This window comes from Anopheles funestus, chromosome 2RL (assembly GCF_943734845.2).
Source record: "Anopheles funestus chromosome 2RL, idAnoFuneDA-416_04, whole genome shotgun sequence".
Lineage (NCBI taxonomy): Eukaryota > Metazoa > Arthropoda > Insecta > Diptera > Culicidae > Anopheles > Anopheles funestus.
This window is the reverse complement of record NC_064598.1, coordinates 18,347,780-18,373,997: the sequence shown is the minus strand read 5'-3', so window position 1 is coordinate 18,373,997 and position 26,218 is coordinate 18,347,780. Positions and strand designations below refer to the sequence as shown.

The following is a 26,218-nucleotide window of genomic DNA, read 5'->3' as shown; positions in this document are numbered from 1 at the left end:
TTCAACACAAATTTGAGTTTTGCAACGGGATTTATTCGTAACCGTAATCAGTAGAAAGCCAATTTTTGATTAGTTTTTTCATTAATCTCTTTTAATCTCTATCACTCGACACTTAGCGAGAAACCTCACTATAAATTTCATACATTTCATAGGTTTTTTTATTGTAATTTTTAATGATAAGTTCAATTAAATTGCGCAATGTTACTCTTTTTCTCATTGGCATCACGATGTAAACACTCGGTCAATTTAGCCTTAGCTTAGTGTGTAATGTCCACTTAAGCACACCGCCAAATGTCTCACGGCATGCAACAACCGATGTGTAGCATGCAACAAAAATGCATCCTAATATGCAGTGAGAGAAAACGATCGCAAGTGTTCGGCCTTGCAGACGTCGTACAGGCATCGTAGAAGTGGCCGTAATCGTTCGAAACGCATCCATTTGAAGAAAACGTGTAAAATTCTGATTCGATATTATTGTGCCAATTTTAAAAAATCAAAGAAGAGTTTCTATAAAGTATTATAAAGTGAACAGAATGGATCGTAATGTGAAGCGAAAAGTGCATAAATGTAAACACTCTAATAAAGGTAAGGGAAGGGAGCATCGGGCATAGGTTGAATCATCGGTGTCCAGTAAGGTCGGTGTGTAAATGAGATATTTGTACACGATAGTTACGATCACCATTGATTGTGGCGGCATAATTTTTTTTTATTATTTTTTGCAAGAATGCGGCATGAATAAGTGCATTGCATTACTGTTACTTTTTTTTTAACAACGAGGGTGGTTTATTGAGCTTCAAATTACAATTATGATAACTATTATGTGTTGCAACCCAGCCCTCATCTCGCTCCCATTCCTTCACCCGTGAGGGTGGACGTTGGAGTGGGTTTTCAACGGCCATAGGCCCTATCGTCCGTGCCGAAAGGCACCTATCCCACTGCCCTGTGGACCGACGGTGATTTATGCCCTTAACTTCAGCGGGAGGTAGTTTCTGTTTCTATTACGGCTGCTGTTTCAGCCGCAGAGCGATCTCCCTTGATCACCACAGCTCAACCGTCTTCGTCGTCGTTTCCGGCCTCTGGTGTTGTGCGTCCGGTCACGATGTCCCGATGGTCCCTCCAGATCGTTGGACAAGTGAAGGGGGCTCGCACCGTTGCGTCGTTTCTTCCTCCATCGCGCGAAACGCTCACGAATTGCCGCCCGCCGTGCAGCCGTTGTTGGTGATGGAGGTGGTGAAAGTGGCCATCCACAGCGTTGCTCATTTTGTGCTCTCACTCGCTGGATACCGTCGGCCGTTCCGGGCCCGTCGGACTGTGTCTGGATCGGGTCGGTCAGCAGCTTGCGAAAGATTGCCTTGCGAGGCCAGCATATTTCTCTCAGCGTTGCAGCAACCTTTCAGCTCATTCATTATGCGAGCAGCAGCCTGGAGCAAGCAGGACTTAATGTTGTTCTGCGTCCCACTTCTGTTACCAGAGGTGGTATGGCTGTCCACGTTCCGACTGTCGCACCTCATTGCTGGTTCCGATGCGGCCTTCCTGGTGTAGTCCTATCAACAAGCAGATGGGAAGGAGACCGGCCAACAGCACTACCGTCTCTCCTCTTGTTGTTCTGAAGGTCCTATTAACACGAATCACCGTTTTCCGCTGTACTCGACAAACAAGCCTGCGGTATTGTTGTCTTTCCAAGCCTTCCAACCATACTGGTGCCCCATAGCTGGACATGCGGCAGCCAAGAGAGATTGCTCAAGCAACCGCACTCCAAGATAGCGAATGGAGCTCGAGGATCACACAGCCAGGGGAACGCTTAAGGCTGGAGATCGGCATCATCTCCGTCTTCTCCGGTGCCAATGAGAGACGGTGCCGGGACAGCCAGTCATTGATTAGATCCAACTGGAACCTCTGCCGCTTCTGCTGCCGGCTGAGGTGTCAATAATTGGCACCAGAACTATTAGATCGTCGACATACGCGATTCCCTCGGCCGCAATCGGCAGCGGTACACTGAGAACACCGAGTGGGACACAGAATAGACCCTTGTGGAACTCCTTCGCTGACCTGCTTCTCGACAGGGCCCTCACTGGTCTCGATCGCCTGACTTCGAAGTAACTTCGCAAAATCCTACGCAGCGGTGATGGCACACCTTTACTGCGCAATGCATCGGCGATGGTCTGCCATGGCGGGGATTTGAATGCCACCACCAGACAGTGGTTGTCGTGTAGATTGTTCCGATGGAAGGACATGGTTGTCTTGCCAGCTCCTACCACCCGCTGTGTCGTGCTTAATGGTGGATCTTCCTAGGCAAAGGTCCTTACTGCTCCTCCGAAAGTTTCGGTGCATGTGGCTCTTCTAGGTACGCGTTCAACCGGTTGAGGATCAGGCGTTCCAAAACTATGCCGAGTGCATCCAGCATACACAATGGCCGGTGTAAGGAATTTTCCCCACGAGGTTTGCCAGGCTTTGGCAGCAGCACCAGGCACTGCCTCTTCCACTGCGACGGAAACACGACGGAAAACCTCCGACTACTCACTGATCGCCGTTTTCAACGCTGCATTTGGAATCCCTTCCAGCCCCGGGGTTTTCCGGTTCGGTGGTGGTGACGGGTGCCATCGTTAGTTGTCCCTCACCGCTGGTCTCCGAGTCCTCCGGCCAGCCAGCCGGAGTAGCGAAGCCGAGACATGACGACACGGTAGCCCGTTCCAGACTTATTCTCCCCCGCAAGTCGAACCAGCTGTTCGAACTGCGACCGCTTGCTTGCCCGAATGGCCTCCGAATACTATTCCTCCGATTCGAGCAGCCACCATCCCCGGCGTTGGACTGTTTCACACCCGCTGGAGGGGGCTGATCCCGGTGGGCACTACTGCAACTATCCCCGACGAGTCCCGTTGTTGTCCGGTGGATGGTATACCTCCGACAACAGCAACACGTCCCCTTTTTCCGAGCGACGCGTCCGCCATCCAGGTTGGCCTGCAAAACCCGCAGAGGCTCCATTACACATGGCACTGTACCGACGACTAAACACTACAGTTGGGATGACCATTGATGTGGGGACAACTTGCAGATAATACATCTAAAATCTGCTTTGCAGGTCTTAACTTGATGCACCGCAGCTCCACAACGCATACAAAGCCCTTGACGGTCCACCAGGGTTCGACACTATCGAGCAAAGTGCCCCCATCTCGAGTCAATGAAGACAACGTTGTTGCCCGATTGGACCCTTTGGCAGCTTACGAAGAGTATCGACTAATCGTCCACTGAACGATTTTACTAACTTTCAGCCACTTTTATGCGGAATTTGGCTGGTGGCAGTGATCAGTCGTACACGATTTTTGTTCAAAATTTTGTACGAAATTTAACAGATAAAATCGGATGACAATTTTATACAAAATTATAAAATTTTGAAATAAAAAACGTGTACGACTGAACACTACCACCAGCCTTAGTCCTTCTTTTCGCCCCTTTTATCTCCCCGTACAAACTGTATAGAAGAGTTTCCTACACTGACCACCTTAAGTGTCCGTTTTTACGCAGTTATCACCAACTTTGGCAGGAATCTTCTTCTACATTTCTGGCTTTCGAGACTTGTTTTACCACGTAGCTGAATAGTCAGTCCTTGGTACGGGGGGACAGTCCGAATGGGATTTGATCTCCGGTCCTGCCGTGTGGACCGGGCCGTTTATCACATGCACCACCGGGCCGCCCAATACGCCAGGAATACGTACGGCAGGAATACTTACGCCTAAAACTTGCAATTATGACTGTTTTTAGTACGTTTTTCACGATTATACATACACACAGTTTCCAGCTTTTTTTCCAGGAGCGTGCACCAAGAAGTACGTGCTGATGCTTATCATGGACGCAAACCTCCGCGGATATCCGCGGAAGCGGATATGAAGTGTCGTCCGTTCTTTACTATTACTCCTTTTATTTGCCGTAGAAGAATTATATATTACATATAGGTGTATTATTTTTCCGATTACAGATATTTGCGAAAAGGCATGCATCCGCGAACACAATCGTTTGGTGAAGATGAACCATCAGTACAACACCATACGCACGACGCTTTCCATAAGTTCTACAACTTCGAAAGCTAAAACACTGACGTAAGAAATTAAAATGTGCCCCAAACTAGCGTTAAGACGATGTATATTCATATACAGCTTCCTTTTTCCTTTATTCCTCAGTGAAGCTGCGCAGTACATTAAGATGCTTATGCACGTTTTACATACGTCCGATCGCGCCAATGCTAATGGGAATGGAAGCGAACGTTTGGCGGAAAGCAACGCTACTGACCCGTTGGAAACAGCAGAACAACTGGAGGAGAAGTACACACTGACTGACGATTTCCGTGCGATTCTACCGAAGGAAATGCAAACATTGTCCATACCAGCGCTGGTTGAGGAAATGCCCTGTGTAATGAAACTGTTCGCACTAAAACCGACCATGCCAACGAGCGACGATTCGGAAAATGATTGTAATGTGGCGGAAAATGGACCATCCGGTTCCTCATGTAAGCCCATGGAGATAGAAATCGATGGTTTTGTGGATGAATGCAATGTACAGCCGATGGATGTTGATGAAGTTATCGAACAACCAGCCGTAGATCAGACTAATGTCACACGCATCCAAAATCCATCGTCCTGTTTAACTAATTGCGAAAATCGACTCGATATGAAGCATGACAATGTGAAGGTTGTACCTTCAATAAATGAGCTCTACGTTGAAGAGGATGTAGAAATGAAACTGCCTTCGTTTGCGAGCCTACAAAACAGCATTCGGTCTATTCCATCGGTGAACGTTGAAGAGGATGTAGAAATGTCTCTTCCCTCTACGTCAATAATGAAACCGATTCCTACTGCTGTTCAAGAACCAGAACCAATGGAAGTGGATTGTTCGATGACGACTGAACTCGAAAGAAATTTGGGAGAAGTTTGTGACGAGTGGTTAGACTGGGATTTACTTGACACTGGGACATTCTACAATGATCAGGATAGATTAATTTATATGGATACAGACAGTGGGGATGAAAATGATATCGAAGTTCCATTGGAATTTACTAACTTATGAGCGGCACTGGTGTGGTGCATGCCACAAACAAAAATCCATTAGTTTTTTTGTTACTTTTGGATAAGCTTTTTTTCTTTTTTTTCTAGTCTATAATATTCGATACACATATGTTTTTTTTATTTTGCACCATGCTGCTCTCTAATTATGAGTCTATAATCAAATCATTTTAATTTATCGATCTCGAAAACAATCATAACATTTTAAAATGTACCTGTTGAAATAATTTAATACTCTTTAGCATTCAGCATCATTTTTGCTGAAACATATTTCTGCAGACTGGTGAATCATTTATCCGTCCAATTATTTAATTATTATTAACAAATTTGTCTATGTCAGAATATTCTGCTTCAATTTTAATTCGCCAGTCTGTCTTAGAAATTTGAATTTTATACTTCAGAAAAAACTCATTCAAATGAGTTATAAAACAAATAATAGGGAAACTTTCTTTAGGAAACTTAGAGAAACAAATAATAGGAAAAATAGGGTTACTTTCGACTTCTTCCATTATTCTCATTCAGTTACGGACTAAGTTATAGGCCATATTACAATAAGATTGTTAAAGTTAAAATTCATCATCATAGATAGATTATGTGATAGATTAAGTTTGTAAAACATATATTAAAATGTTAAAATGATAAATTTATAAAAGATTGCATACATTTGAAATGCGAGTCGCTTGTAATGCGAATTGCATACTTTGCAAGTTTTGGTAGTTTTAGCGCAGCTGAGCTTTTTCGATCTGTTTGGTGTAATTCATCAGGGAATTCATCGGTAGTTTTGTTATGACGATAAATATGTAAAAATCATGAAAAATAAAGTAATTATATAAAATTTAGAGAACCAAATATGATATTGTCATCATTTCATAAAATAGCAAAGACACGTGTGTGTATGCGTAATTACCTACTTTATTTGTACAGTATTTAAATTAGATACAATTCTATACAAATTTATTTTTTGTGCCCTATAATACTTATAAAAAGTTGTATAGGTATTTTTACTTCTTTTGTAATTTTTTTTTTCTTTGTTTATGCTCCTTTTAAAGGAATGCTCGGCTTAGAAATAGCTGTTGGGCGATGGAATCGAAGAGGATGCGAGGAGCGGTTTATGGAACAGGATGCTCATGCTATCGTTTTCTTCTAGCATTTTCCAGGATGCAGCGAATGCGGATTTTATCTGTTCAAACACAAATTTATTATGCACAGATTTACCGGTGTTCGTCCTATTGAATGGCTCTGTAGGGATGAGAGAATGAGAATAGCAATAATATGTCGCTGTGGGGTTCATCCATCCTATGGTAAGTCTTTCGTACAATACCTTCGATAAACAAATAGTTACAGATTCCAAACTGTTCGTTTCCATTCCACTTGCAATCGCCAATTGGTATAATTGTTCCCGTTCTAACTGATATGGCATAGTTAGCATAACTGGAAAGGAAGCATATTACATTGCAGAGCATATTATAGTATATCGACGGGTAAGCTTACTCAAACTCGGCGTAGTATTTGTAAAATTGACACAGCAGCTCTCCGAGACTGTTCTTATTGTCCGAGTGGTGTGGATCGATGCGTTCGAGCAAATTGCTGTTATAGTTGTCTTTCTGCAAGAAAATAAAAAGCATTATATTTTGCGTAGACTTACGTCGGACATCGGTACTAACACAGAATTTTTCCGGATAAAGCTTATGCAGACACGGTACTACCGCAGGTGTAACACCGCACTGTAGGAAATTGATGACCATCAGGACTATCGAATAGCTGGACATGGTGGAGTTTATCGGATCATTCAGGTTGTGATGCTGAGCCCACAGCTTTATGATCATAACCAGGGGCCGTACACGTGGGTCCACTGAAAAGAAAGCAATATTTCTTTTATAGATAAAGTTCATATCATCGTAAGGCCAAGCTTTTCAATACGCACATTGAGCATAGCAGTGCAGCAAATGAGTATTTCGTATGCCCACACGATTATTAATGCTTAGATCGATATCGAGATTTTCCCGCACATGGCGGAAGCGTAGAATGGGCACCTTTGCTCTTATAAGATCGAGATGTTCAAAGCTGCTCGAAGTGGACATCGATTCAATGAAGCTTTTGACACGCAGCAAATTATTCAGAGCTTCGGTGCGCGAATCGCAATACGTGGGACCGTCAATGTCCACAATGCACATGTCTATATCGGAATTATCCGTACCGAAGCCTGAAATGGTGCTACCCATAAGGTACAGTTCGTACTTTGGCAGCCAGGATGCCATTTGCTGGAAGCAGTTGTATAACTCTTTCCACAGCCACATCTTTTTCGCAAACGTTGCTTCGGACTGCTTGTTGGCGTGAAACATTTGCCAAATGCCCTTCGACAAACGATCCTCCGTAGGCAAAGCATCCATAGCTTTCGGTGGTGATAATACGAATTCATTGTTACGAGGCGACAAGGCACGATTGGACGATGAGCTGCCCGCGTTTAATGTTTCCTCTTTCTCGTTGACCGGTGCAATAAAAGGCTGCTCATAGTCTTGGATGCTGTCGTTGCTTTCTGATGGTGGATAAACATTCTTTTGCTCGATTTGTTCTCTCTGCAGCGAATGTTGTTCTGGCAACGGAAGGATATCTAAGTTTTGTTTTTGTCTCTTATCACGCTGAACGACATCAGGTTCACGTACGTCTTGATTCCATATTTCCGTTTTACGTCTATAAAGCAGTTCTTTTTGATAGGTATAGCCAAATTTGAACGAAAGCCAATTGTTATGATAACCATAGCAGCGAAGTAGATTAGCGAACGTGTGGCTCGATTGGACAGATTCTGTCCGTCTTCCTACATTGCGTTCTCTGCCGTTTCTATCGTTCCGTTCGAAATACATATGCTGCCGAACGTTATTTAAAAAGTCAACCGAATACTTGTACGCCGTTGTATTTGAAGTGCTGACATCGTTTTGGAACACTTGCTGGCCGAAATAGCGCATATGCGAACGCAGCGGGTGAGGATCCGTTGTGTGAGCTTGGTGCCGTTGAGATGGTAATCCGACACAATTATTCCAGGCAACGTTTGAAGTGTTTCCATAGTACCCGTTCATTCTCAACGAATGTTTCGGTCGTTCGGTGTCCATTCTTATCTGGTAGGTTCCCATCTTTGGATTCGCATCAGAAGTCAACGAAGCTGTAATCTTTGGATAGTTTGAGAAAGATGTTTTTCTCACCTTCGTTCTTCCCATCGGCCGTATTTTGTGCGTTCAATGGACGGATGGTGAAGTAACTGGAACGAAAAAACGGTAAATTGAATAATATTTTGCTTAAACTTTTATCAACTGCTCCCATTTTAACCACACTTACCTTCTCAGTAGATGAATACTATTTCCCTGGCAAGAAGTAACAGTTGTGCGTCGGGTTCGCTTGTGCTCGATTCGTTTTGTGCTTATTTCTTTCAGAGGTTTCTTCGATTAACAATGGTTTATACAGTGTCAGCGCAATTCGGATGATTAAATCAAGTGATTGTTTTCTTAACACAGGTACCTACTGTTTCCCAACTATTCAACCAGCTTTAATAAGGTACTTCGATAATTGTGATTTGTTTTTACCACCCAACACCATCCGTTTGCGACTAAGCTACGAAATAAATCTTTGTTCTTACACAACCATTTCCCGCTAACGCTGTAACTGCATTGACCAGCCTCTTGCTTCTTCATTCACATCTTTTGTACACAACATTCAGGTGATTTGTCATCGGTGTATTATCCGTCTCCATATCCGTTTGAATCTCCAAAGTTCCGTCCGCATTAAGGCGATATGTTTTCATGACCGCTTTTACCGCCGGTTCTTTACCGAAGGACATACGGTCGACAGACTTCGAAGCTAGTTTTAGTCCATTTTCCGTCGCTTCTCCTTCCTCCAGCACTACCAATCCAAAGTTGTGTGCTACCATGAACGCAACCTGACTGGTACCCGGTTTTATGCGAAGAAAGCCTCTTTCAAGGTGCATTGGAGCACCGGATACGGGATGACGGGAATTTGACTCGTAGTTGAGCAATGGTTGTCCCAAGGATTCGAATTTAATGATCTCATTGTAGGAAAAATCTTTAATCGTCGGATAGCTTCCCTTCGCCGTTACGGATTCCCATGTTCCAATAAGCCATTGAATTGGTTTTAGTGCTTCGTGTACTTTAGCCATCTGTAAAACGATATAAAATTATGTCAAGTTAAGATAATTACACCCTGGAAACATGTATTTTTAATGGCATACCCTTGTATTGCAGAATTATAATTGTTTTTCGCACAAAACACCTTTTCCTGCCGGTATTATGTTGTTTGTTTACTTTCTGTATTGTGTCAAGCCGTGTACAAAGCTAACTACAGTCAATTTGGCGCGGGTTCTGGTAGTCAGTATTTTCGGTGTGATATATCATTTGAACGATTGGTGTAATTTAATTAAAAGTTGTACTATAAATAATCTATTAACTTCGTAGAGTAAATATAATTATTACTCTCCACGTATTTGTTATCTAGCTACACTATCCTAGAAGTTTTAAAACTTTCTTTTTTGACAGTTCGACTTGCTTTCCGGAATTCGAGACGCTTCGGAAAATTTTGACGTCCCACATGCATTATGGTGATCTCTTTCTAACGTTTCTCTCTCTCTCTCTCTAACCTTCAACTATGGACAAATGCCACCAGAACGGACTATGGAGTCGCGTTATGGTCAAAATATAACGCATAATGATAGCAGTCAATTGTGTGCGGTCTGTCAACAACTTTAGCCTTTTCCTGTCACAATAGTTAGTGGAGCCAACAACACCGCTTACGAGGGTAAATTTGCATACCTGCTGTATTACGATTAGTTGTAAGCATCTGCAAGTGTGTAACTTAAGACGGTTCAACAGTTCTTGACGGTGCATCGAACTTCTTATCGCGCTGGAATGCAGTGGCCGCAGTAAAGTATGCTCGTGTGTGTGTGTGTGTGTGTGTGTTTGTCGCGAGACAAATGCGTTTGCTGATTCCGATTATTTAGCTTGTTTGTGCCTATGGTTCATACACACGGAACGGTAATTGAAGATGGTCAATCATCCATTTAGAAGCTGCTTTTTAGGTATTTCGATTAAATTAGCTTGTAGAATCTACAATAGCCAGGGCATGGAGAAGAAAACAAACGCGTGTGAATAAAGTGTGTTTGAGAGAGTGTGTGTGTGTGCGTATATGTATGGGAGTGGGTAAGAGAGTGAGCCTTGAATTTGATCTGAAGTCAGTGGTCGGCAAATTGCGGTCTCTTTCATCCCTGTAATCTTTTGTTCAATTTGACATTGAATACCTATAATGTGTTCGTTTTGTGTTATGCATTTCATTGCATTATTCATTAGAATATCAATGGCATGGTGCATGCGTATCGTCTATGTGTGAACAATGCTTACTTGGCCTGCTCATAACTTGTCGAGCACTGGCTGTGCCCAGGGCATGAAGTAAACGTGAGATGAAATCGAATTTGTGTGATGAATATGTGTGTGTTTGGTAGTGGGCGTGAAGCAAGTAGGGTGAGTTGATACATGTGTGTGTGTGTGTCGAGTTTTGGGGCAAAAACGGTGACGTTTTGCGTTCTCATGAAAGTCATTCCGTTCGTCGCGCGCCAGTGAAATGGGATAAATGTGTATCGGCTATCGAAAGAGGCTTCGTTTGTAATTTATTTACGCTGGTGTAATGTGTTTGTTTGTGCGGTCAGTTGTGTGACACAATCACACACATACACACTCGCTCAGGATTCTGGGTTTCCTTTTCGGTCCTTGGCTGAGAAATGTGAGTAGTATAAGAAGTAAGTGAGCTAGCGTTTAAGATGTGTCCGTGAGAGGGTTGGTTTCGAGACAGTTGTGCGAACGACAAACACAGTTATTGACGACGACGTGAGAAGAGATGTTTGTGATTTGTTTATTGTGTAGCTAGCTGCTGTGTAGCGTAAAAAAATAGAATGTTGGTGATCTAGTTCCACTATGAATGCAAAACTTGACCGCCAATCTTTAAATGGCTGCTGTATATTAGTCTGATGAGCAGTGTTTTAAAAAAGTGTGTAAGATGTCGGCAATGTCGAGAAGAGCAACATAAAAAGAACGCCCCAGAAATTTAAGAAATTTGTCACAAGAAAAGAAAATAGCAGAAATATTTTCATGAAAAAAAGATTGTGGAATGCGTGTTTGAAAACGAAGAAGACGAAAGCGGAAAGTGTGTGTACGTGCGTGTCTCTGTGTGTTAAAATATTTTTCATATCCGCAAATACTTCATCTGTTCGCACAGGACGTAATGTTGTTTGTCATCACGACCGTGAGTTGCTTGGTGCGAGAAAAATGCTATTTGAAAGAGGCAATCTTTGGCACACCTTTCTCTCACCCCAAACCCAAAAAGATTCCTTCGTGTCCTGCCTGCGCAATAATAAAGGAACGCCCAACGTGTCAAACCCCCCTTTCTAGTGACAGTTCCTTCCGCACTAGCAGCTGCTGTTAGATTTTTGGCCATTCGTTTATTCCGCAACATCTGGTGCTGAAGACGATGATGATTACACACCCATCACGGTGTGTGACACCTGCAGCCCTTACGAGCAGCGAGTGCTTTTCGCTTTTCACAATTGGTCTTTCCGATTTTGGTGTGCTTGTGTGTGTGTGTGTTTTTTTAAATCAAAAAAGCAGGTTGATCTCGGAGGCAGCGGGCAGAAAGCGCATGATTGATGTTTTCGGTGTTGATTGTGGCATAATTTAATGCATGTTTAATTAAAATTTGCACCTGCAGCGTTTAGGTATATTTTGGGAATGGCAAAAAGTGCTGTTTGTTGTGATTCTATTATGTATGAAATGGATATTTTTAGTGTGGAATGTTTTTTGAAAATATTACTAGCCACCATCACTGTATGTGCCGAGTGCATTTTCCTCCCCACCCATTCGGTTGTTGATAAATAAAAACAACAATGCAGTTCAATGCATTGCGTGTGTGGTTCTTTTCCGCAACAGTGATGTAGAAATGGAAAAACGGAAATTTTCCCTCTTTGTTTACAGTAGGGTCTTACAGTAGTGATTTTATGTCTGTTTGGTTAGGTGTGCTGTATATTAAAAAGAAGAAAAAAAAAACATACAGACGGTTCAGTGCCTTCATTGAGGGAAAGGGTGATGCGCGTAGAAAAGGAAAAAACAATGGTGATTGGTGTAGTAGTATCAGCGAAGGGCATTTATTGTGGTAGAGAATAGACAAAAAGTATTACATTTTAAAATAGTTCACACTACTGGTTAGCTTCCTATAACAAGGAACATTGTTTTAAGATAACAAAATGAATGTGTCTTATAGTACTTACTACGGAATGATGATCATCATGTATTTAAAATGCGTTTCATTTTCCCCAGAGTTTAATATAGATCACAGCCCATCTGCAGTACCCACACAACGTGTGGGATATTGAAAAGTGTATGTAGTGTGTGCGTGCGTGTGTATGTGCTGATGATAAAGATGAGTCATAAGTGTTCGCCGTGAGAAAGGAAAAGTGAATCGGTTTTTGCAATGTTAATAATAATAGTAGGTTAAAAAGTGCATTTCTAACTGGAAAAAGAAGCAGCGCTCCTCAAGGTAGTATTGGTAGTGTTGGGTGTAAATTCGTGCTAAATTGTGAAAAAAAGCGAAAAGAAAAAAAAGAAAAAAGGCAATGGTGATATTACTCATTGCAAGTTACAAAAAAATTGTGAATAAAATTCAGTGAGCTCAGGCGAGTCGACAAAATCATCGTGAAAGTTGCCTGCTACGATTTATTTTGTGTGTTATTTTTCCTGATGTGAAATTGTTGTGAATACGGTTTGAAAAGTTCTGTTAAAAATAAGCTTGTGAGCGAAAAATCGACCCTGGTGCATTGCATGCCGCTGGTCTCATCGTTCAGCGCAATTTTTCATCAATCCTCACCCAAAATCACCGAAATAATTTCCCGAGCTGGTTTGCTGCTCGTATTAAGGTAAGTTGACTTTTTGGGATAGCACGGAAAATGGGATCGAAAAATGGCTATTATTAGAAAGGATTGTTTTTAAGAGTAGCAAACTTTACACTTGTTCGTTTTTTCCTCCCCATCAAATGTAGCAAGAATTGTGGAAGAAACCCTTTTCCATCTTTAGACCAATGTTCTGTTTCCCTATTGCGACAGGAATCGGTCACCCGTTGAGATGTCGTTTTTTTTGGGGGTCCCAAAAATAAACTGCCATAAAACAATGACCGGAAATCGATCTGTTGCTCTCTGTGTGCAAAAATAACAACTCTTTGAACTGGTTGTCCAAAACTAAACTTTTGGAATTGAAGGGGAAATGGAGGGATGGGAGTTGAAAGGGAAGTGACACATTTGCTTCGGTGCTAATGATGAACCGGAAAAGACTTATTATTCGTCCACCAATTTCGAACGTCTGTCACAATGTCAAGCAATTGTAGTAGTGAAGATGCGAACAGTCTTGCGGAACAATGAACCAGATGTCTAAGATAATGAAAAGCGGAAATCGGATAGTTCTAGTTTCAACAAAGTAATATTTCTATTTTTATTGTTTTATATAAAAGTTTTGCTATAAGAATGAAGAGGGAAAATTATTAGAAACTTCACATGATTCGACCATTAATGACAGAACTTTGCGGCGAACCAAACGACCTTCTTAAATGATGCACAAAAATGTAATAATGAAGCAGGAACGATCTCCTAGGAAATGTAAGAAAAGGATGATGCTGCAAGCTAAATTGAATGGTTATTTTTAGTTGCTTCTCGCCAGGAAATGACAATAAGCGAAAGGTAAAGATATATGGCCATGTGTGCTGCTTGGCTGCTGCAAAAAGATAAAATTAATAGTCGTATCTACACATAATAAAAGAGATCTGTACAAAGCCATAAAAATTATGAGTATGAGCGCCATTTTTGTTATAAATTTGTATTCAAAATATATAAAAAACAATTTAAATTTATTGTTGTGAAATAGAGTACTGAATTTTAGGCAATTTAAAAAAAATCTAAGATATTTTGTTTGTCTCCTTCAAACCTTAGGCTCTTTTAATAAGTAATTAAAACCAAAGTCCACACTCTTCAAATTTTGTGATATATCCTAGTTGTCTAAATTCACCTAAGAGCATAGGTATACTAATTCACAAGATTACTTAACTCTAATCCCATGATCCGATACTAATACGTTGGGTCGAATACACAGAAGGTCGTGTATATAATCTCCTCAGAACCGAAAACCATTGAAGGTCAGAACACGTTCGTCTAAATAGGAAGCAGAATTCTAGTCAGTCATTATCAGATACATAATGGCACCTAGTAAATCGCTACACTAAGAACTGACAACTAAGTTGAAAGCTAAGGAATTCCAGAATGCTATGCAAAATTTGTATAAATCCTTGGTAATTAAAACAGACAGCTTCTTCCATATAAAGTCATTAGCATTAGTCCACAATGCTCATGGCAAAACAAATAAAGCATAATCCACTTTTGGGCATTATGCTAAAAGTATTATACATTAAAATCTCTCCCTTTATCCATGCAGTAGATGAGTGTCCGTAACTTGAATAAGGTTATAATCAATTTGTAGGAACTATCTAGCTGACATCGCTCAGATATTCGGTCCTCTCGCATTAGTTTATATTTGGCATTCGTTCAGATGAATTATTATCTTCAACGTCCCCCAAAAATTCACATTGCCATCATCCTCCTCCACATTATCGTTATATCGCTCCCCCACACATCGGCTGAACCGTAAATAGTACGGATACGGTGATGGATTGGATGGTTTGTGGAGCACGCGATTTGTTGCTTCACTAGAGCATTTCACGGAAGCTGACCCAAACTAGTTCTCCACCGCCGAAGCGAAGGCGTCACAAGTGATTTGCATGTTGGAAGATATTTTGTGGGAGGGTGTATTCCAAGCATCACAGCCTCGCTAGTGCTCTAGTTTCTCTGTCCACGAAAACTCTGGCAGACGACTGGTGGTGTGTGGCTGTGTGTGGGAAGTGTATCTTCGTTTCAAGTTTTTGGGAGCTTTCGATGTGATCAGCAAGAGCGACGGTTCCCGTCGTGGGGCTAGATTTGCATAAAATTATTGATACGGCATTTTAACGGATTTTGAGCAGAACGAACCATCCAACCCCACTAGGAAGCAGGAAAACAGATAAGCCATTCACATACCACCGTACCGAAACCTGCTTGTCAGGGCCCTTTTTTTTGGTTTGGTTTGGTGTCTACACTGCATTGTGCCCGGGAGTTGATTTTGTGTGGAGACGATCGTTGGTCACCTTCTGCAAAACACCCCACCTCGGGTTGTGTTTAGACAGGGTTTGGCTGGCCCACATATCTACCGAGTGATGATGCGTGTGCGATATGCACGATATCACAGTAGAGCAGATAGTATAGAATTGTTGTGTTTGATGCCAACTCGAATTTGGAACCGTTAGCGTTGGTGCTGATTGGGATGCGATAACTATTATTTTTCGAACTTGTAGGAAACTCACTAACAAAATGAGTGTAGATGGCACACTGGCACGAAAGTGTTTGAAAATGCCGCTGGCAAAGAACTCGCCTAGGAGATGATGGGCTTGACGTCGACTCATTATTTAAGTGTTTCACGGCACAGACGTAGTCAATTTGTAAATTAGTGCGTGTTTTATGCCCGTCTCGGGAGGAGTTGAGGGCGACGATCTCGAGGTGGTAGAGGAGTTCTGCTACCTTGGTACGATCGTAACTTCGGACAACAACATGAGCAGCGAAATCCGAAGTTGCATTGTTCAGGGAAATCGTGCCTAGTACGGGCTCCACAAACTCCTGCGATCCAGAAGACTCCACACACTGATACGTCCGGTAGTCCACTACGGGTACGAGTCCTAGACTCTGCTAACGGAGGAAGCCATTGAGCTCGCTATTTTCAACCGGCGTGTGCTAAGGGCTATAAGATGGCCGGGGCACATGGTGAGGATGCCGAACTCATGCTCCACCAGGAAGGTGCTCGTTAGCGACCTGTTCGGCACGAGACGTAGAGGAGCACATCGAGCTCTTAGGCTGGATCAGGTGGAGTCGAACCTGTCAAAGATCGGATGCAGCCGAGGATGGAAGACTGCAGTCCTGGACCGAATTTCCTGGAAACAGATTGGTTACCAGGCGATGTCTTCGCAACGTCGGTTAGTGATCGGTTGAAGTTAGCGCCTTTGCTTAGGCAATTCGAATTACACTTGAGTTCGGTATTAGTAGTATTTGCATTAGTAGGCATAAAACCTAATAAGCCAATAAGCTTACGAGCTCATCTTTATGGAAATAGTTTCGTTCGATATGTGTCCATTTTTTTCTCTCTCACCCCCAAATGTAGCGTAAAGTCTGGCTACTCCACTTACTACACGGTACTCTACCGTATCGCACACCAATACACTTTCGCACACAGGCGCACCAACCGCCAAGGACACCTACGCACGTATGCATCCCGTCAATCGTTATCATGCAATTCGGTCTGTCTGTCTCCTACAGCGTAACAGCCGCTTCGGCAACAATTCAGAATGGACGATGTCAGCTTTGGAGCGTTTCTCAGTATTCGGTGCAGTTTCGTTCGTGAGCTGTACGAGAGACAAGTAGTAGAGATCATCGTTACTACATCTCGGGTGTAGATACATGCGCAGTAGCAGCTCGTTACTACGAGTGCTCCAACATTCATCTGGAATATGGGGAAGCTATCGAACAAGTTCTCACCAAAAAATCATCTCAATTTCAAACCACGGTTCATTGATTGGGTGTAATAATGTGGGTTTTTGAAACATTATTCTACCATCCCTATCTATAATTGGTGAGATGAGATAAAGAATTTGTTATTTAAATTAACATTTAACAATCTGCATTTCAATCGAAAATGGTTGGTTGGATATCTTAAATTCGCACTATTGAGTGGACAAATTAAACTCACTCTTACTCTTGCTCAACATTGCAGTCAGCTGCAGACGCCCTGTTTTACTTTGACCCAGGAAGTGAACTCACCATCGACCACCACCCTAGGGTGATGAACGATTGTCGGTTTTTGTCGATGCATTTGGGTGCATCCTTGCCCTTCGTCCGTATCGTCTGACCCTCTGCATCTCGGAAAATTTTTGGCATTTTCGGATGACTCGATGCACCCGGTAGTGCAGCATGAATGCACTTCGTTCTAATAACAGCCGACGGGTGAACGGGGGGATAGGTAAACCGGGTAGAGTGCAACCATAATGCATCCTGGGAAAATAGCCAGAACTTGCGCATATGTACGCAACCCGGTTGTTGCGTACGGTTGATGCGTATTCGCAAATTTACGCACGATACAACCAGTCTGTGACGTTCATGCGTATCCTTTTTCATTAGCTGCACTCGGACAGTCGGGAAATATCTAGAAAGAAAGAGAGAGAAGGAGAGAGCTTGTCCAGTAGAATAATGCGAGTTTACCGATACAAGGGATGAAGGAAAGGGGTTAAAGAACCTTCTGGAAGGTATTGCGTGACAGCGTAAAATAGAATGGGAAGCCAAATGGGGATAAAAAAAACCACGCATACGCACACATTCGGAGGAACAGTTGCGCGCATATGCAGCGGCCCTTTTTTCGGACAAGTATTCATTTTATCATTTTGCACATGCAGCTGTGCTGCAATTGTATTTTGTCCGATGAGCAGTTGGCAATGTGTGTGTTTCGTTTTTTTTTGGTTTCCAATCGGTCTATCGGCAGCTGCATCACACTGATCGATTTGAATTGAAAGTTGAGCAGCATAAATGGGAAAATAATTTACTAGTCAATGTCTGGTGTTCATTGAATAGTCCATTTTGTTTAGAACAGTACATTAAGTTATGTTGAATTTTGATTGGATCTGTGTAGCTTTAATCGCCTCAAAACGAGTACGACTTTTAGTGAGTTTTTCTCTTATTTAGCAATTTTCAATGATGTAATAATATTCCATTTAATTAACAATATCTTGCATAAAGAGCCTACAGGTTCCTGAAACACTTTTTGTTATTCGATGCCCTTTTTGAAGTTTTTTTATATGGAATGTTCAGATGCTTTGCTCAAAGCAATGTTACTCAAAGCCTAAATAAATTATGGAGTAACTGATGCGTATATATGCAAATTTTTTTACATAGTTTAGTTTCTCTGAAATGAATGCACTTTCAAACAGCAAAACTAGCCACCTAATAGATGAAATTTTTCTTTTACAATCTCAAAAAAGATCATTTTTCGAGCTTTATAGCGTCTTTATCTCTCCTTAAACTCTTTAATAAAGGTTTGTAGTTTTATTATTCCACAAAGGAGTTATTGAAAACAGACATTCAGTAACTTAATGATGTTTAAGATGCGTGGTTTTATCGTTCAAAATTCACTTCACAAATGGTAGGAATTTTTATCTTTATTATTGTTAATAAAAAATCACTCTTAAAGAAAAAAAAAATAATCCGAAAAAGCTTCATAAATAAGGAAACAATCATTGGAATCTATCATTCCGTTGCCGTCCGTTAATCGACTCATCGAATGTTTAAACAAACATGTTGTCTTGCGCATTGATTAGGCAGTTATTCTTTGATGGTAAATACCGTTTACCAAATGCTCAAATTTCGACACGTTTCTATGACGGATTGAAGTTGGTATCGTAAGAAATTTCTCACATTGTTCTCGCTCCTGCTAAGACTAAATGGCCCTTTGGTGTTACGGTCGCTCTTGACTTGATTGGAAGATACGGTAGCCTGATGTTATCTGGTATTTACATGCAGCTTTTGCTGCGAAAGAAACAGCCTAAGTAGGTTAATGTAAAGTCAACGATAGGGAACCTTTTGCAAAGAGGAAAACAAAGTGTTTATTTCACAGTTATTAAGTTAAACTGATGATGGTTGGCAAACGGTTTAGCGGGAACTAATGTTTCTTCTTCCCTAAGTGTTGTCTTGAAGTGTTAATATTACTTATCTGTTTATGCAAACTGCAAGAATCTTTCCTAGACTTGTAATATTGCTATAAAATATTAATTTACGAAAATAAAAACAATTACTTAACGCTTTCCCAAACAAAGATTGTTATGTTTATATTTACGCTCAGCGGCTGCTAAAAGTAAAGAAAAGAAAGATATGGCAATGAATCAACGTAATTCACAGAGCCGCCAATCATTGGTCACACTGGTCTGGTGCGTTCTTCAACATTGCACCCACCGCACAAAAGAAGACGCACATCGCGCGGAAATGTGCAAAGAAACATCAAATGAAAAATGACTGTTCATTATGCTATAAAAATAAATCTATTCCAATAGACTGACGAGCGTGGTGCTTGAACCACTGGAGGATATATCATTGGCAATGCCAACCACGAAAGAAGGTTTTTTCTTCCACCAAGAAAGGATGCAAAAACAACCTCTTTCACTGCGTTCGTCGAGGTTTTTTTTTTGATCGGTTGTATGAATGTTCTGTTTTCATTGCGTTCTACACAGAATGGGAACAATGAACCGGAAGTTACACACTTGAGAGAAGAACACTGGTACTGTTCAAGGAATTCTTTGTATACGGTGGAAGAAATCAATCCACAAGAAGTAGAAAAAATGTAGGGAAAATATTTTTAAACCATTATAAACATTTTTTTCATTAAATTTAAATGGTTCATACAGTTTTTTAGTACCTCAAAGAACGAGTTGAAATATTTTTATTATTTCAAAAATCATCTCTCATCAGCAATCATCAGCTCATCAACAATCTATGTTATGATGTCTATTTGTATTTGGTTGGAAGAATGTTTTTCTTTTTCATCTTTCTATTTCTTTTAGCAATAGAGGAACAGCGCTGCTAAAGCATCAAAACTAGTGTTGGGTGATTATGATTCAGATTTTTTAAATCTGAACGAATCTTTGAACTGAAATGAATGAATCTCTATTATGAAGATTCACGAATCCCCATTGAATTATAAACAGTAAGAATGTCGGGACAGCCCGAGGATTTATGTGGTTGCCCACCACTTGACGGTCAGCAATTCTGGAATATGTCCGCTCAACACAACCCCCCCCCCCCCGCGGCTCCCGGTCACTCGTTTTAATTAATGTTTGTTGGCAGCGAATCATTTAGGATTCATGAATCTTTGAGTATGCATTTGAATCCCTGAACATGGATTAATATTTTGGGAGTTGGCTCATCATCTGAATGACTCTTCATTGAAGATTCATATGAATGATTCTTTTCAAAAGATTCAATTAGCAAAACAAAACAATTTTTCCAAAGTAACGTTTAAAGACCTTTTGGGTGTATATTTTAAAATTATTAAAAATTCAATATTTTCATCCACGATAATGATATCTGCCAAGCCCCCAACCAGTACAATATTTTTTAAACTTCCACTTTCTCTTTTTTTTCCCCAGGTGCGTATATTTTGTGGGTCATCTTTTCGAAAGCGGTAGCATATGATCGACCATTTTCGGGGGGAGAAGGGAAGCGAAGACGGTACAATATAATTTCTCCAACATATCGTAAGTACACACATTTTGTTGGTGGAATTAAAACACTTTACGCAGACAAAATAGAGGTCACGAACACAATCATGTCGGGGTGTGGGAGTTTCCGCCCGTTGAAGAGATTGGTATCAGTTTTCACTTCATCGTCAATTTAAATATCGGAAAAGCGATTTCGAAGAAAAATCATTTCACTGCTTTTGGCCACTACTACTGGTTGACCTTCGGTGAAGTGTGTAGGGGATGGTACCACAACATTTTATACTCTATCGACGCACCTTCTCCGCATCAATCCGGTTTATGACGTCACACAACATTTACGATAAGCCCAAAATTCGAAACCGGCCTCGGAGAGTGAGAGACTGAGAGGTGCATCCTACTACGCGCCATTGTAACAAAAATATGTTTCTCCTATGCTTTTGTATGATTTCCCATGCAACCGTTCCTATCATTACTCCATTCAATGTTCAGACAAAACGTGGCTTTTGATTATTGCAAAAAAATAAAAACTCTAAAACAGCATCAAAGTAAAAGAAATCAATGTTACGCGGTGTTACTTTTTCGGGAGACAAATCAAACTCCCGATCGGACGAGATACGCGCGGGGGTTGGTTCTGTACACTTGTGTTTGGGGTCGTTCTGGAATGTTAATTCATTGCAGCCCTTCCCCGCGTCTGGTTCCATTTCGTCGACGAAACCCTCGGCGCTATTGTCGATCGAGAGTCAACACGCGGACATTGCGAACGCTCGCGGAAACGCAAAAGAATGTGTGTCGCGCGCGATGTTGTGGCGAACAGCATACCGCGGAGTCATCGCGATGACAGGCGTTGTCGCTCGGGTGGTTGTGTCACACAGGTGGGTGGGTACTGGTTCGAGATATGGCCAGAGAGCAGCAAAAATACACAATAATAGTACACCCATACAAGCGTGCTGCTGGAACCAGATTCAAACCTCCCGTCCATTATGATGGTGTTCCATTCGTCCGATCGGGGTCTTGATGATTGAATACGATACGCATACCTTAACGGAAAGGGGTACAAAGTTTTCAATTTCAATGATTTAGTTGCTTTTGTAGCAGAAATGTACTTACCTAAGCAGAGACAAGTGCAACAGTATGGGGCGACCGGTTTTGAAACTATGAGATTTAACTGTTTTGCGATGCAAAATGTTTTAATCCAAAATATATTTTTTACACTTTTATTTTTATTCAAATACAACTGTCTGGGTCACGGTTTTGTGTTTTTTAGAATTATTTGTTGTTATATATTTATAATTCAGTCGCTAGCTTGCCACGTGGTTTTTTTGAGCAGAAAGGAAAAAGTTGAAGAGGCTTTTGTGATTTGAGAAGGCTTTTCTTGTGATTTATGTATGTTTTTATTTTTTCTCAATTAGTCGAAAATTACCACTTGTAAAAACATTGTAACATTTTATTTTTCTATTCATTGTATTTTTTCATTGTACAAACCTTGTACCTAATAACGATGTCTTTTACTTGTTTTTTTTTTAAATTTTACCTAATGCTGCCGGTTTTAATTTTCAGTTAAATATACTCATCCCTCCAAATATTAACTGAGTTGGGTGTTAATTTGATTCTGCTTTGGCGGCTAGTAGAGGTGCAACCATACACCGTTTGTCAACGTTTGCTCTCGAATTAACACCGCTGAAACAGATGCTTTTGTTTTGCTGAAGGTTAATCTTGATGCCAACTTCAACCCAAAGCCACAAGGGGATGAAACGTGATCATCATCATTGCAGCTCATGATGATCGGATGACATTTTCTCCTCGTCTATCGCGACACAATTGCACAACGCACAGCAAAGTATGTGAATATATCGAGTCGCAACCATTTTATCGGTTTCGGTTGTATTGTGACAGAAATTCAAAGAATACATGAAGATAGTAACTGTAACCGAGCCCCTCTTTACATCCATTTTAAATGTTGTTTGTTGCCTGCCCGTCAGCTGGTTCAGAATGGGAAATAATGAAATTGTGACTGGGATAATTGCAGCTGTGTGCTATCCCAAGCGATCGTACGATAATCTGTTCCGTTCGGTGGTTTGATATACCGGAACAAAACAAAAAAAGAACCTGGTACAAGAATGAAACAAATTTGATTGAAAAGCAAATCATCTAACGGAGGCCCGTTTCGATCGCTTCGATCGGTGTTGTTGTTTTGTTTCCCCTGGAGAAAAAACGGAAGTGGACGGAAGTATAATTTGTACGGATTGACCCCATGTTTGCTCTACGCACGCGGACGAAAGAACGCCCGAGAACGCAAAAGGAAGATCCGTTGGACACAAGCGTCTTGTTCCGAATCGTCGCTCGTCGTGTTGTTGGGAGGAAGAACATTGAATCAGGAAACGAGAAAAAATAAAAACAGAACAGAAATAATCACTCATTAATTCGTGCTCACTCTCTGCATTGCCGAACGAACGAGGGGGTGTGTGTAGCAAATTATGGGGATGAGTGTATGTTATAGTACGGTTGAAGGGGTGGCGAGGGACCGGGGTGTGGTATGATTATGTGTTGATCTAATTCACGGCCAGCATGAGTCTGTGATTTTCTTTCCGTTTGTGAGTTGTTTATTGGATTAGTGTGTGGTTAGTTTTTTTGGTTTTTGCCTTACATTCGGTCGATCCGCCTAAATCCAGCTGTACAACAATGTCGATGGAAATCGATTCCAAGTGGAGGATGTTTTTTTTTTTTTTGGGGGAAATTGGAATCTCACTAACTCATCCGTTCTTTGTCGGATGGTTTTTTTTCCACCAGGATGGCAGCGTTTGCCTCAATTAGCATAATGATCACAGTTTGATTAGATCGATTTTATTGTACCATGTAACAAGTGAGACAAACTAAACAGGGTAATTAATTATGTGACATACTCGCTTTGATGCGAAATAAATATAAATATAAATATATTTTAATTTCTATAACAAACCCCAATAGTTAGGAAAAGCTCCCAAAACTCACCCCTAAACTGAAAGCTTACTTTCCCTAGATAGAAAAGCTCTCAAGCTTGAGCAAATAGTATTTTTCAATTTGGGATGGTCGTACCAATTGAAGACGTTAATTGAATAATTATCTCTAGGGAATTTGTTTCTGTTATTAACCATAATATGCCTTTGAGCTCAAATTTTTAAGCACAAGTGATGCTAAGAGTGCTAAGCCAAGGCGCAACTCAACTGTATGTTACCCTACCTTAAGGGTTGAAATGAGAGCTTTCGGTTGAACTTGTGGAAGCTTTTTCTTAGGCTTGTTTAGGCGACGCTCTAGTAGCTGTCAAACAAACATGGCTGTCTTTTAAACATAGCAGAAACTTTTGTCTATAGATCTTGCATTGCAGAAACTTTTATCTATAGATCTTACAGTTAACACTTTGTTGACGGGCGATTTTTAGCCAGAACGTGCTGGTATCACCGCATACATTTGTTGTTTTCGGCGCTGGAGAGTATAGCGTGTCCCGCCGCACGATGTTATTAGTTACTTGAAATCTGTCACACACATAGAAACATTACATTACATTAAAAACATTCAGGTCAAAATAGTCCGTCCCGAATCAGAAAAGTTCGGCTAAGCGAGGACGGACATGTCCGTCCACCCGTCAACAACGTTCGGCTGAGCGAGGACGGACATGTCCGTCACCCGTCAACAAAGTGTTAAGATATACAACAGTGGGCAGTATCGACAACAAACATGGTCGACACAATTGAACCGGTGTTTGTTCGATGATGTTCTACTGATGTTTTATATGTTCGATCTTTTTAAGCTTTTGCATCGTGTCTCTTACGATGGTTGCCAGCACCGAGCAACCTGAAATCAAACATTCTCTCGCACAGTTCATGTTAAAGCTCGACGCGCAAAGCTTACACTAACCCATGCGCAGGTTGTTTCATTTCTACATTTCTCTCAACTCTTTTTCTCTGTTTCTCTCGCGATGGTGAGAAAAAAGAGCGATGGACCCCTTTAGCAGGGGTGTCGAAACGAATGTTCGCTTTGGTGAATTTAACACTGGCTACAGGCTTCAGAAAGATTCCATCGTCGTGGAACGCTGGTTGTGTTTGTTGCCGTGTTGTTCGTCAAGTGCATCATACACGCAGTTTGCACTTTCGCGCGTTGTGCTTCATTTCGGTGCATCAATTCGTGTGTGGTTTGTGTGTGTAATTTTCTACTGCTATGGAATGTTTTTGTGTGTTTTACGATGTTCGATTAGATTGTGCCATTTGTGAAAAGATCAGTGTAGACCACGATTTTACCGTAAATCATTCCAAAAAAGCTTCGGAACAAAATCTTTTGGAAGGTTTTTTTTTAATTGTTTCCGATGTGTCAAATCAAGGTCGCACATGTGTGAATAGTGTAGTGAATTGTTTTTAATTCAATTTTGGTACATCGAATACGTATGAAACAATGTGCTTTGTTTACTTAATTCAGTGAAAGATATTTATTGAAATATTTTTAAAAAGTGTAATATTAAAGTGTTCCACTATGCTTCTAATTGAAAGCAAATCGAACAGACACGTTCACCATCAGTGTATCATTTTCTAAAGATCAAGCACGATCGTGTGTAGAATGAAATCAAGCAGAATTAAATTTAGATTTCACCCCTAATTCTCTCAAGGTGTCGATTGCGCACCCTTCGTCCGCGGAACAAATCGCCGGTGTGTTAAAAAGTCAACACAAACCGGGATCCGCTTTGTTTCGAAACCTTTATGAGATGACATTAGTTGTGTATGAAAAGGAGCCATTAATCAGTTAAAGAATTAAATACAAACCCAACTTCGAACGCAGCACCACACATCCGGCAATGAGAATTGGTTTCAACTTAAAATGCGTCATTTATTCAACTTTCGGAGCAAGCATTTTTCTCACCTGAAGTATTGTGTTGAATATTTTTTATTGTGAAAAGCAAATCTCGCGTTAAATGAACTGAAATCGCAACCAACAGATTGGAAAAAAAGGAATTTGCTCACTAAGCTAAAGCCAGCTCATCGTTCTTTACGGCCGTAAGCGTTTCAACTTTAGTCGAAACCGGCAACATATACCGCAGTACGGTCAGCACTTGTTTTATGCCTTCCTTCTGAAAACAGAGCAGAATGTATTTTTTGCGCTTCTGCCAACGGCAGCCTCCGGCCTACGCAAAGTTTTACGAAGGTTAGTGGGCGAAATACGCGTTACAGTTGTGGCCGTTGTGTGCGCACGATCGCTTCATCGCTGCTTGTTTGCTGTAAGTCGCCACTAACTTGCTAATACTACGCAATCGAATGCCGCCACCGCCACCGAAAAAGCTTTTGCACGTTAGCATGCGTACCGTGCGTTTTGAATTGTCTGTGTGTGTGATCTGTTTTGTTGTTGTCATCCATTTTGATGCTTGATCTTTTCAGTAAAGGCAACATTTTTTAGCGAATCATTTACTCTGCTGATGAAGTGGTTGATAATGTTTAGCAAAAAAGGAAGAATGTAAAGGTCATGTTCATTTGTTTGTTGTCGTGCACACTTACTCATGGCGCAGTTGAGTAACGATTTAGAATACGTTGCAAATACTTTGTAGTATGACGTTTCATTGAAGTTTACGATCTGTTTGAAGCTGTTTTTTGCCATTGCTCATGCGAATTTCACAAACCGAATCAATGCATGGTGTTGTAAAATAATCAAACGGATGAATAAAAATAGATGGTAAAGGTTTTATGGAACACATTACCATCTGTTAGAACATTTTTCCTACG

General features: G+C 41.2%; 4 protein-coding genes across 16 annotated transcripts in view; 2 read left to right on the top strand and 2 right to left on the bottom strand.

Moving 5' to 3' along the window:
- The first annotated feature begins 3,690 nt into the window (after positions 1-3,690).
- LOC125775046 (uncharacterized) lies at positions 3,691-5,076 on the top strand. The gene is made up of 2 exons (XM_049445481.1): positions 3,691-4,094; positions 4,176-5,076. Exons 1-2 carry the CDS (start codon positions 4,021-4,023, stop codon positions 5,056-5,058), a joined length of 957 nt encoding a protein of 318 aa, XP_049301438.1. The 5' UTR covers positions 3,691-4,020; the 3' UTR covers positions 5,059-5,076.
- Positions 5,077-5,399: 323 nt separating this feature from the next.
- LOC125762474 (poly(A) RNA polymerase gld-2 homolog A-like) lies at positions 5,400-8,495 on the bottom strand. 2 transcript variants are annotated; one of them, XM_049424595.1, is made up of 6 exons: positions 8,385-8,495; positions 6,979-8,307; positions 6,719-6,906; positions 6,546-6,658; positions 6,376-6,485; positions 5,400-6,293 (listed from the first exon to the last, which is right to left on the bottom strand). In XM_049424595.1, exons 2-6 carry the CDS (start codon positions 8,264-8,266, stop codon positions 6,115-6,117), a joined length of 1,878 nt encoding a protein of 625 aa, XP_049280552.1. In that variant the 5' UTR covers positions 8,267-8,307; positions 8,385-8,495; the 3' UTR covers positions 5,400-6,114. The 2 variants fall into 2 exon arrangements, with proteins under 2 accessions (XP_049280552.1, XP_049280553.1); XM_049424596.1 differs by having other exon boundaries at positions 6,979-8,452.
- Positions 8,496-8,564: 69 nt separating this feature from the next.
- LOC125762486 (peroxynitrite isomerase THAP4-like) lies at positions 8,565-9,456 on the bottom strand. The gene is made up of 2 exons (XM_049424635.1): positions 9,292-9,456; positions 8,565-9,219 (listed from the first exon to the last, which is right to left on the bottom strand). The coding sequence occupies exon 2, from the start codon at positions 9,217-9,219 to the stop codon at positions 8,734-8,736; it is 486 nt and encodes a 161-aa protein (XP_049280592.1). The 5' UTR covers positions 9,292-9,456; the 3' UTR covers positions 8,565-8,733.
- Positions 9,457-9,706: 250 nt separating this feature from the next.
- LOC125762468 (mucin-5AC) overlaps positions 9,707-26,218 on the top strand; it is a 64,326-nt gene continuing 47,814 nt past the window's right edge. For 3 of the 12 annotated variants that reach the window (XM_049424579.1, XM_049424589.1, XM_049424577.1), the window contains exons 1-3: positions 9,707-9,854; positions 12,419-13,014; positions 20,409-24,651. The gene's annotated coding sequence lies outside the window, so the exon portion shown is untranslated. The other 9 variants (XM_049424578.1, XM_049424587.1, XM_049424580.1 and 6 more) reach the window with 9 other exon arrangements.

Bases quoted from the DNA above. Each gene is read 5' to 3' on its own strand.
- LOC125775046 (XM_049445481.1), top strand. From the start codon at position 4,021: ATGAACCATCAGTACAACACCATACGCACGACGCTTTCCATAAGTTCT. The intron at 4,095-4,175 runs GTAAGAAATTAA...TTTATTCCTCAG, and splicing joins TCGAAAGCTAAAACACTGAC to TGAAGCTGCGCAGTACATTA.
- LOC125762474 (XM_049424595.1), bottom strand. From the start codon at position 8,266: ATGGGAAGAACGAAGGTGAGAAAAACATCTTTCTCAAACTATCCAAAG. The intron at 6,486-6,545 runs GTAAGCTTACCC...CTTCCTTTCCAG, and splicing joins AAATACTACGCCGAGTTTGA to TTATGCTAACTATGCCATAT. The intron at 6,294-6,375 runs GTATTGTACGAA...TCATCCCTACAG, and splicing joins TAACTATTTGTTTATCGAAG to AGCCATTCAATAGGACGAAC.
- LOC125762486 (XM_049424635.1), bottom strand. From the start codon at position 9,219: ATGGCTAAAGTACACGAAGCACTAAAACCAATTCAATGGCTTATTGGA.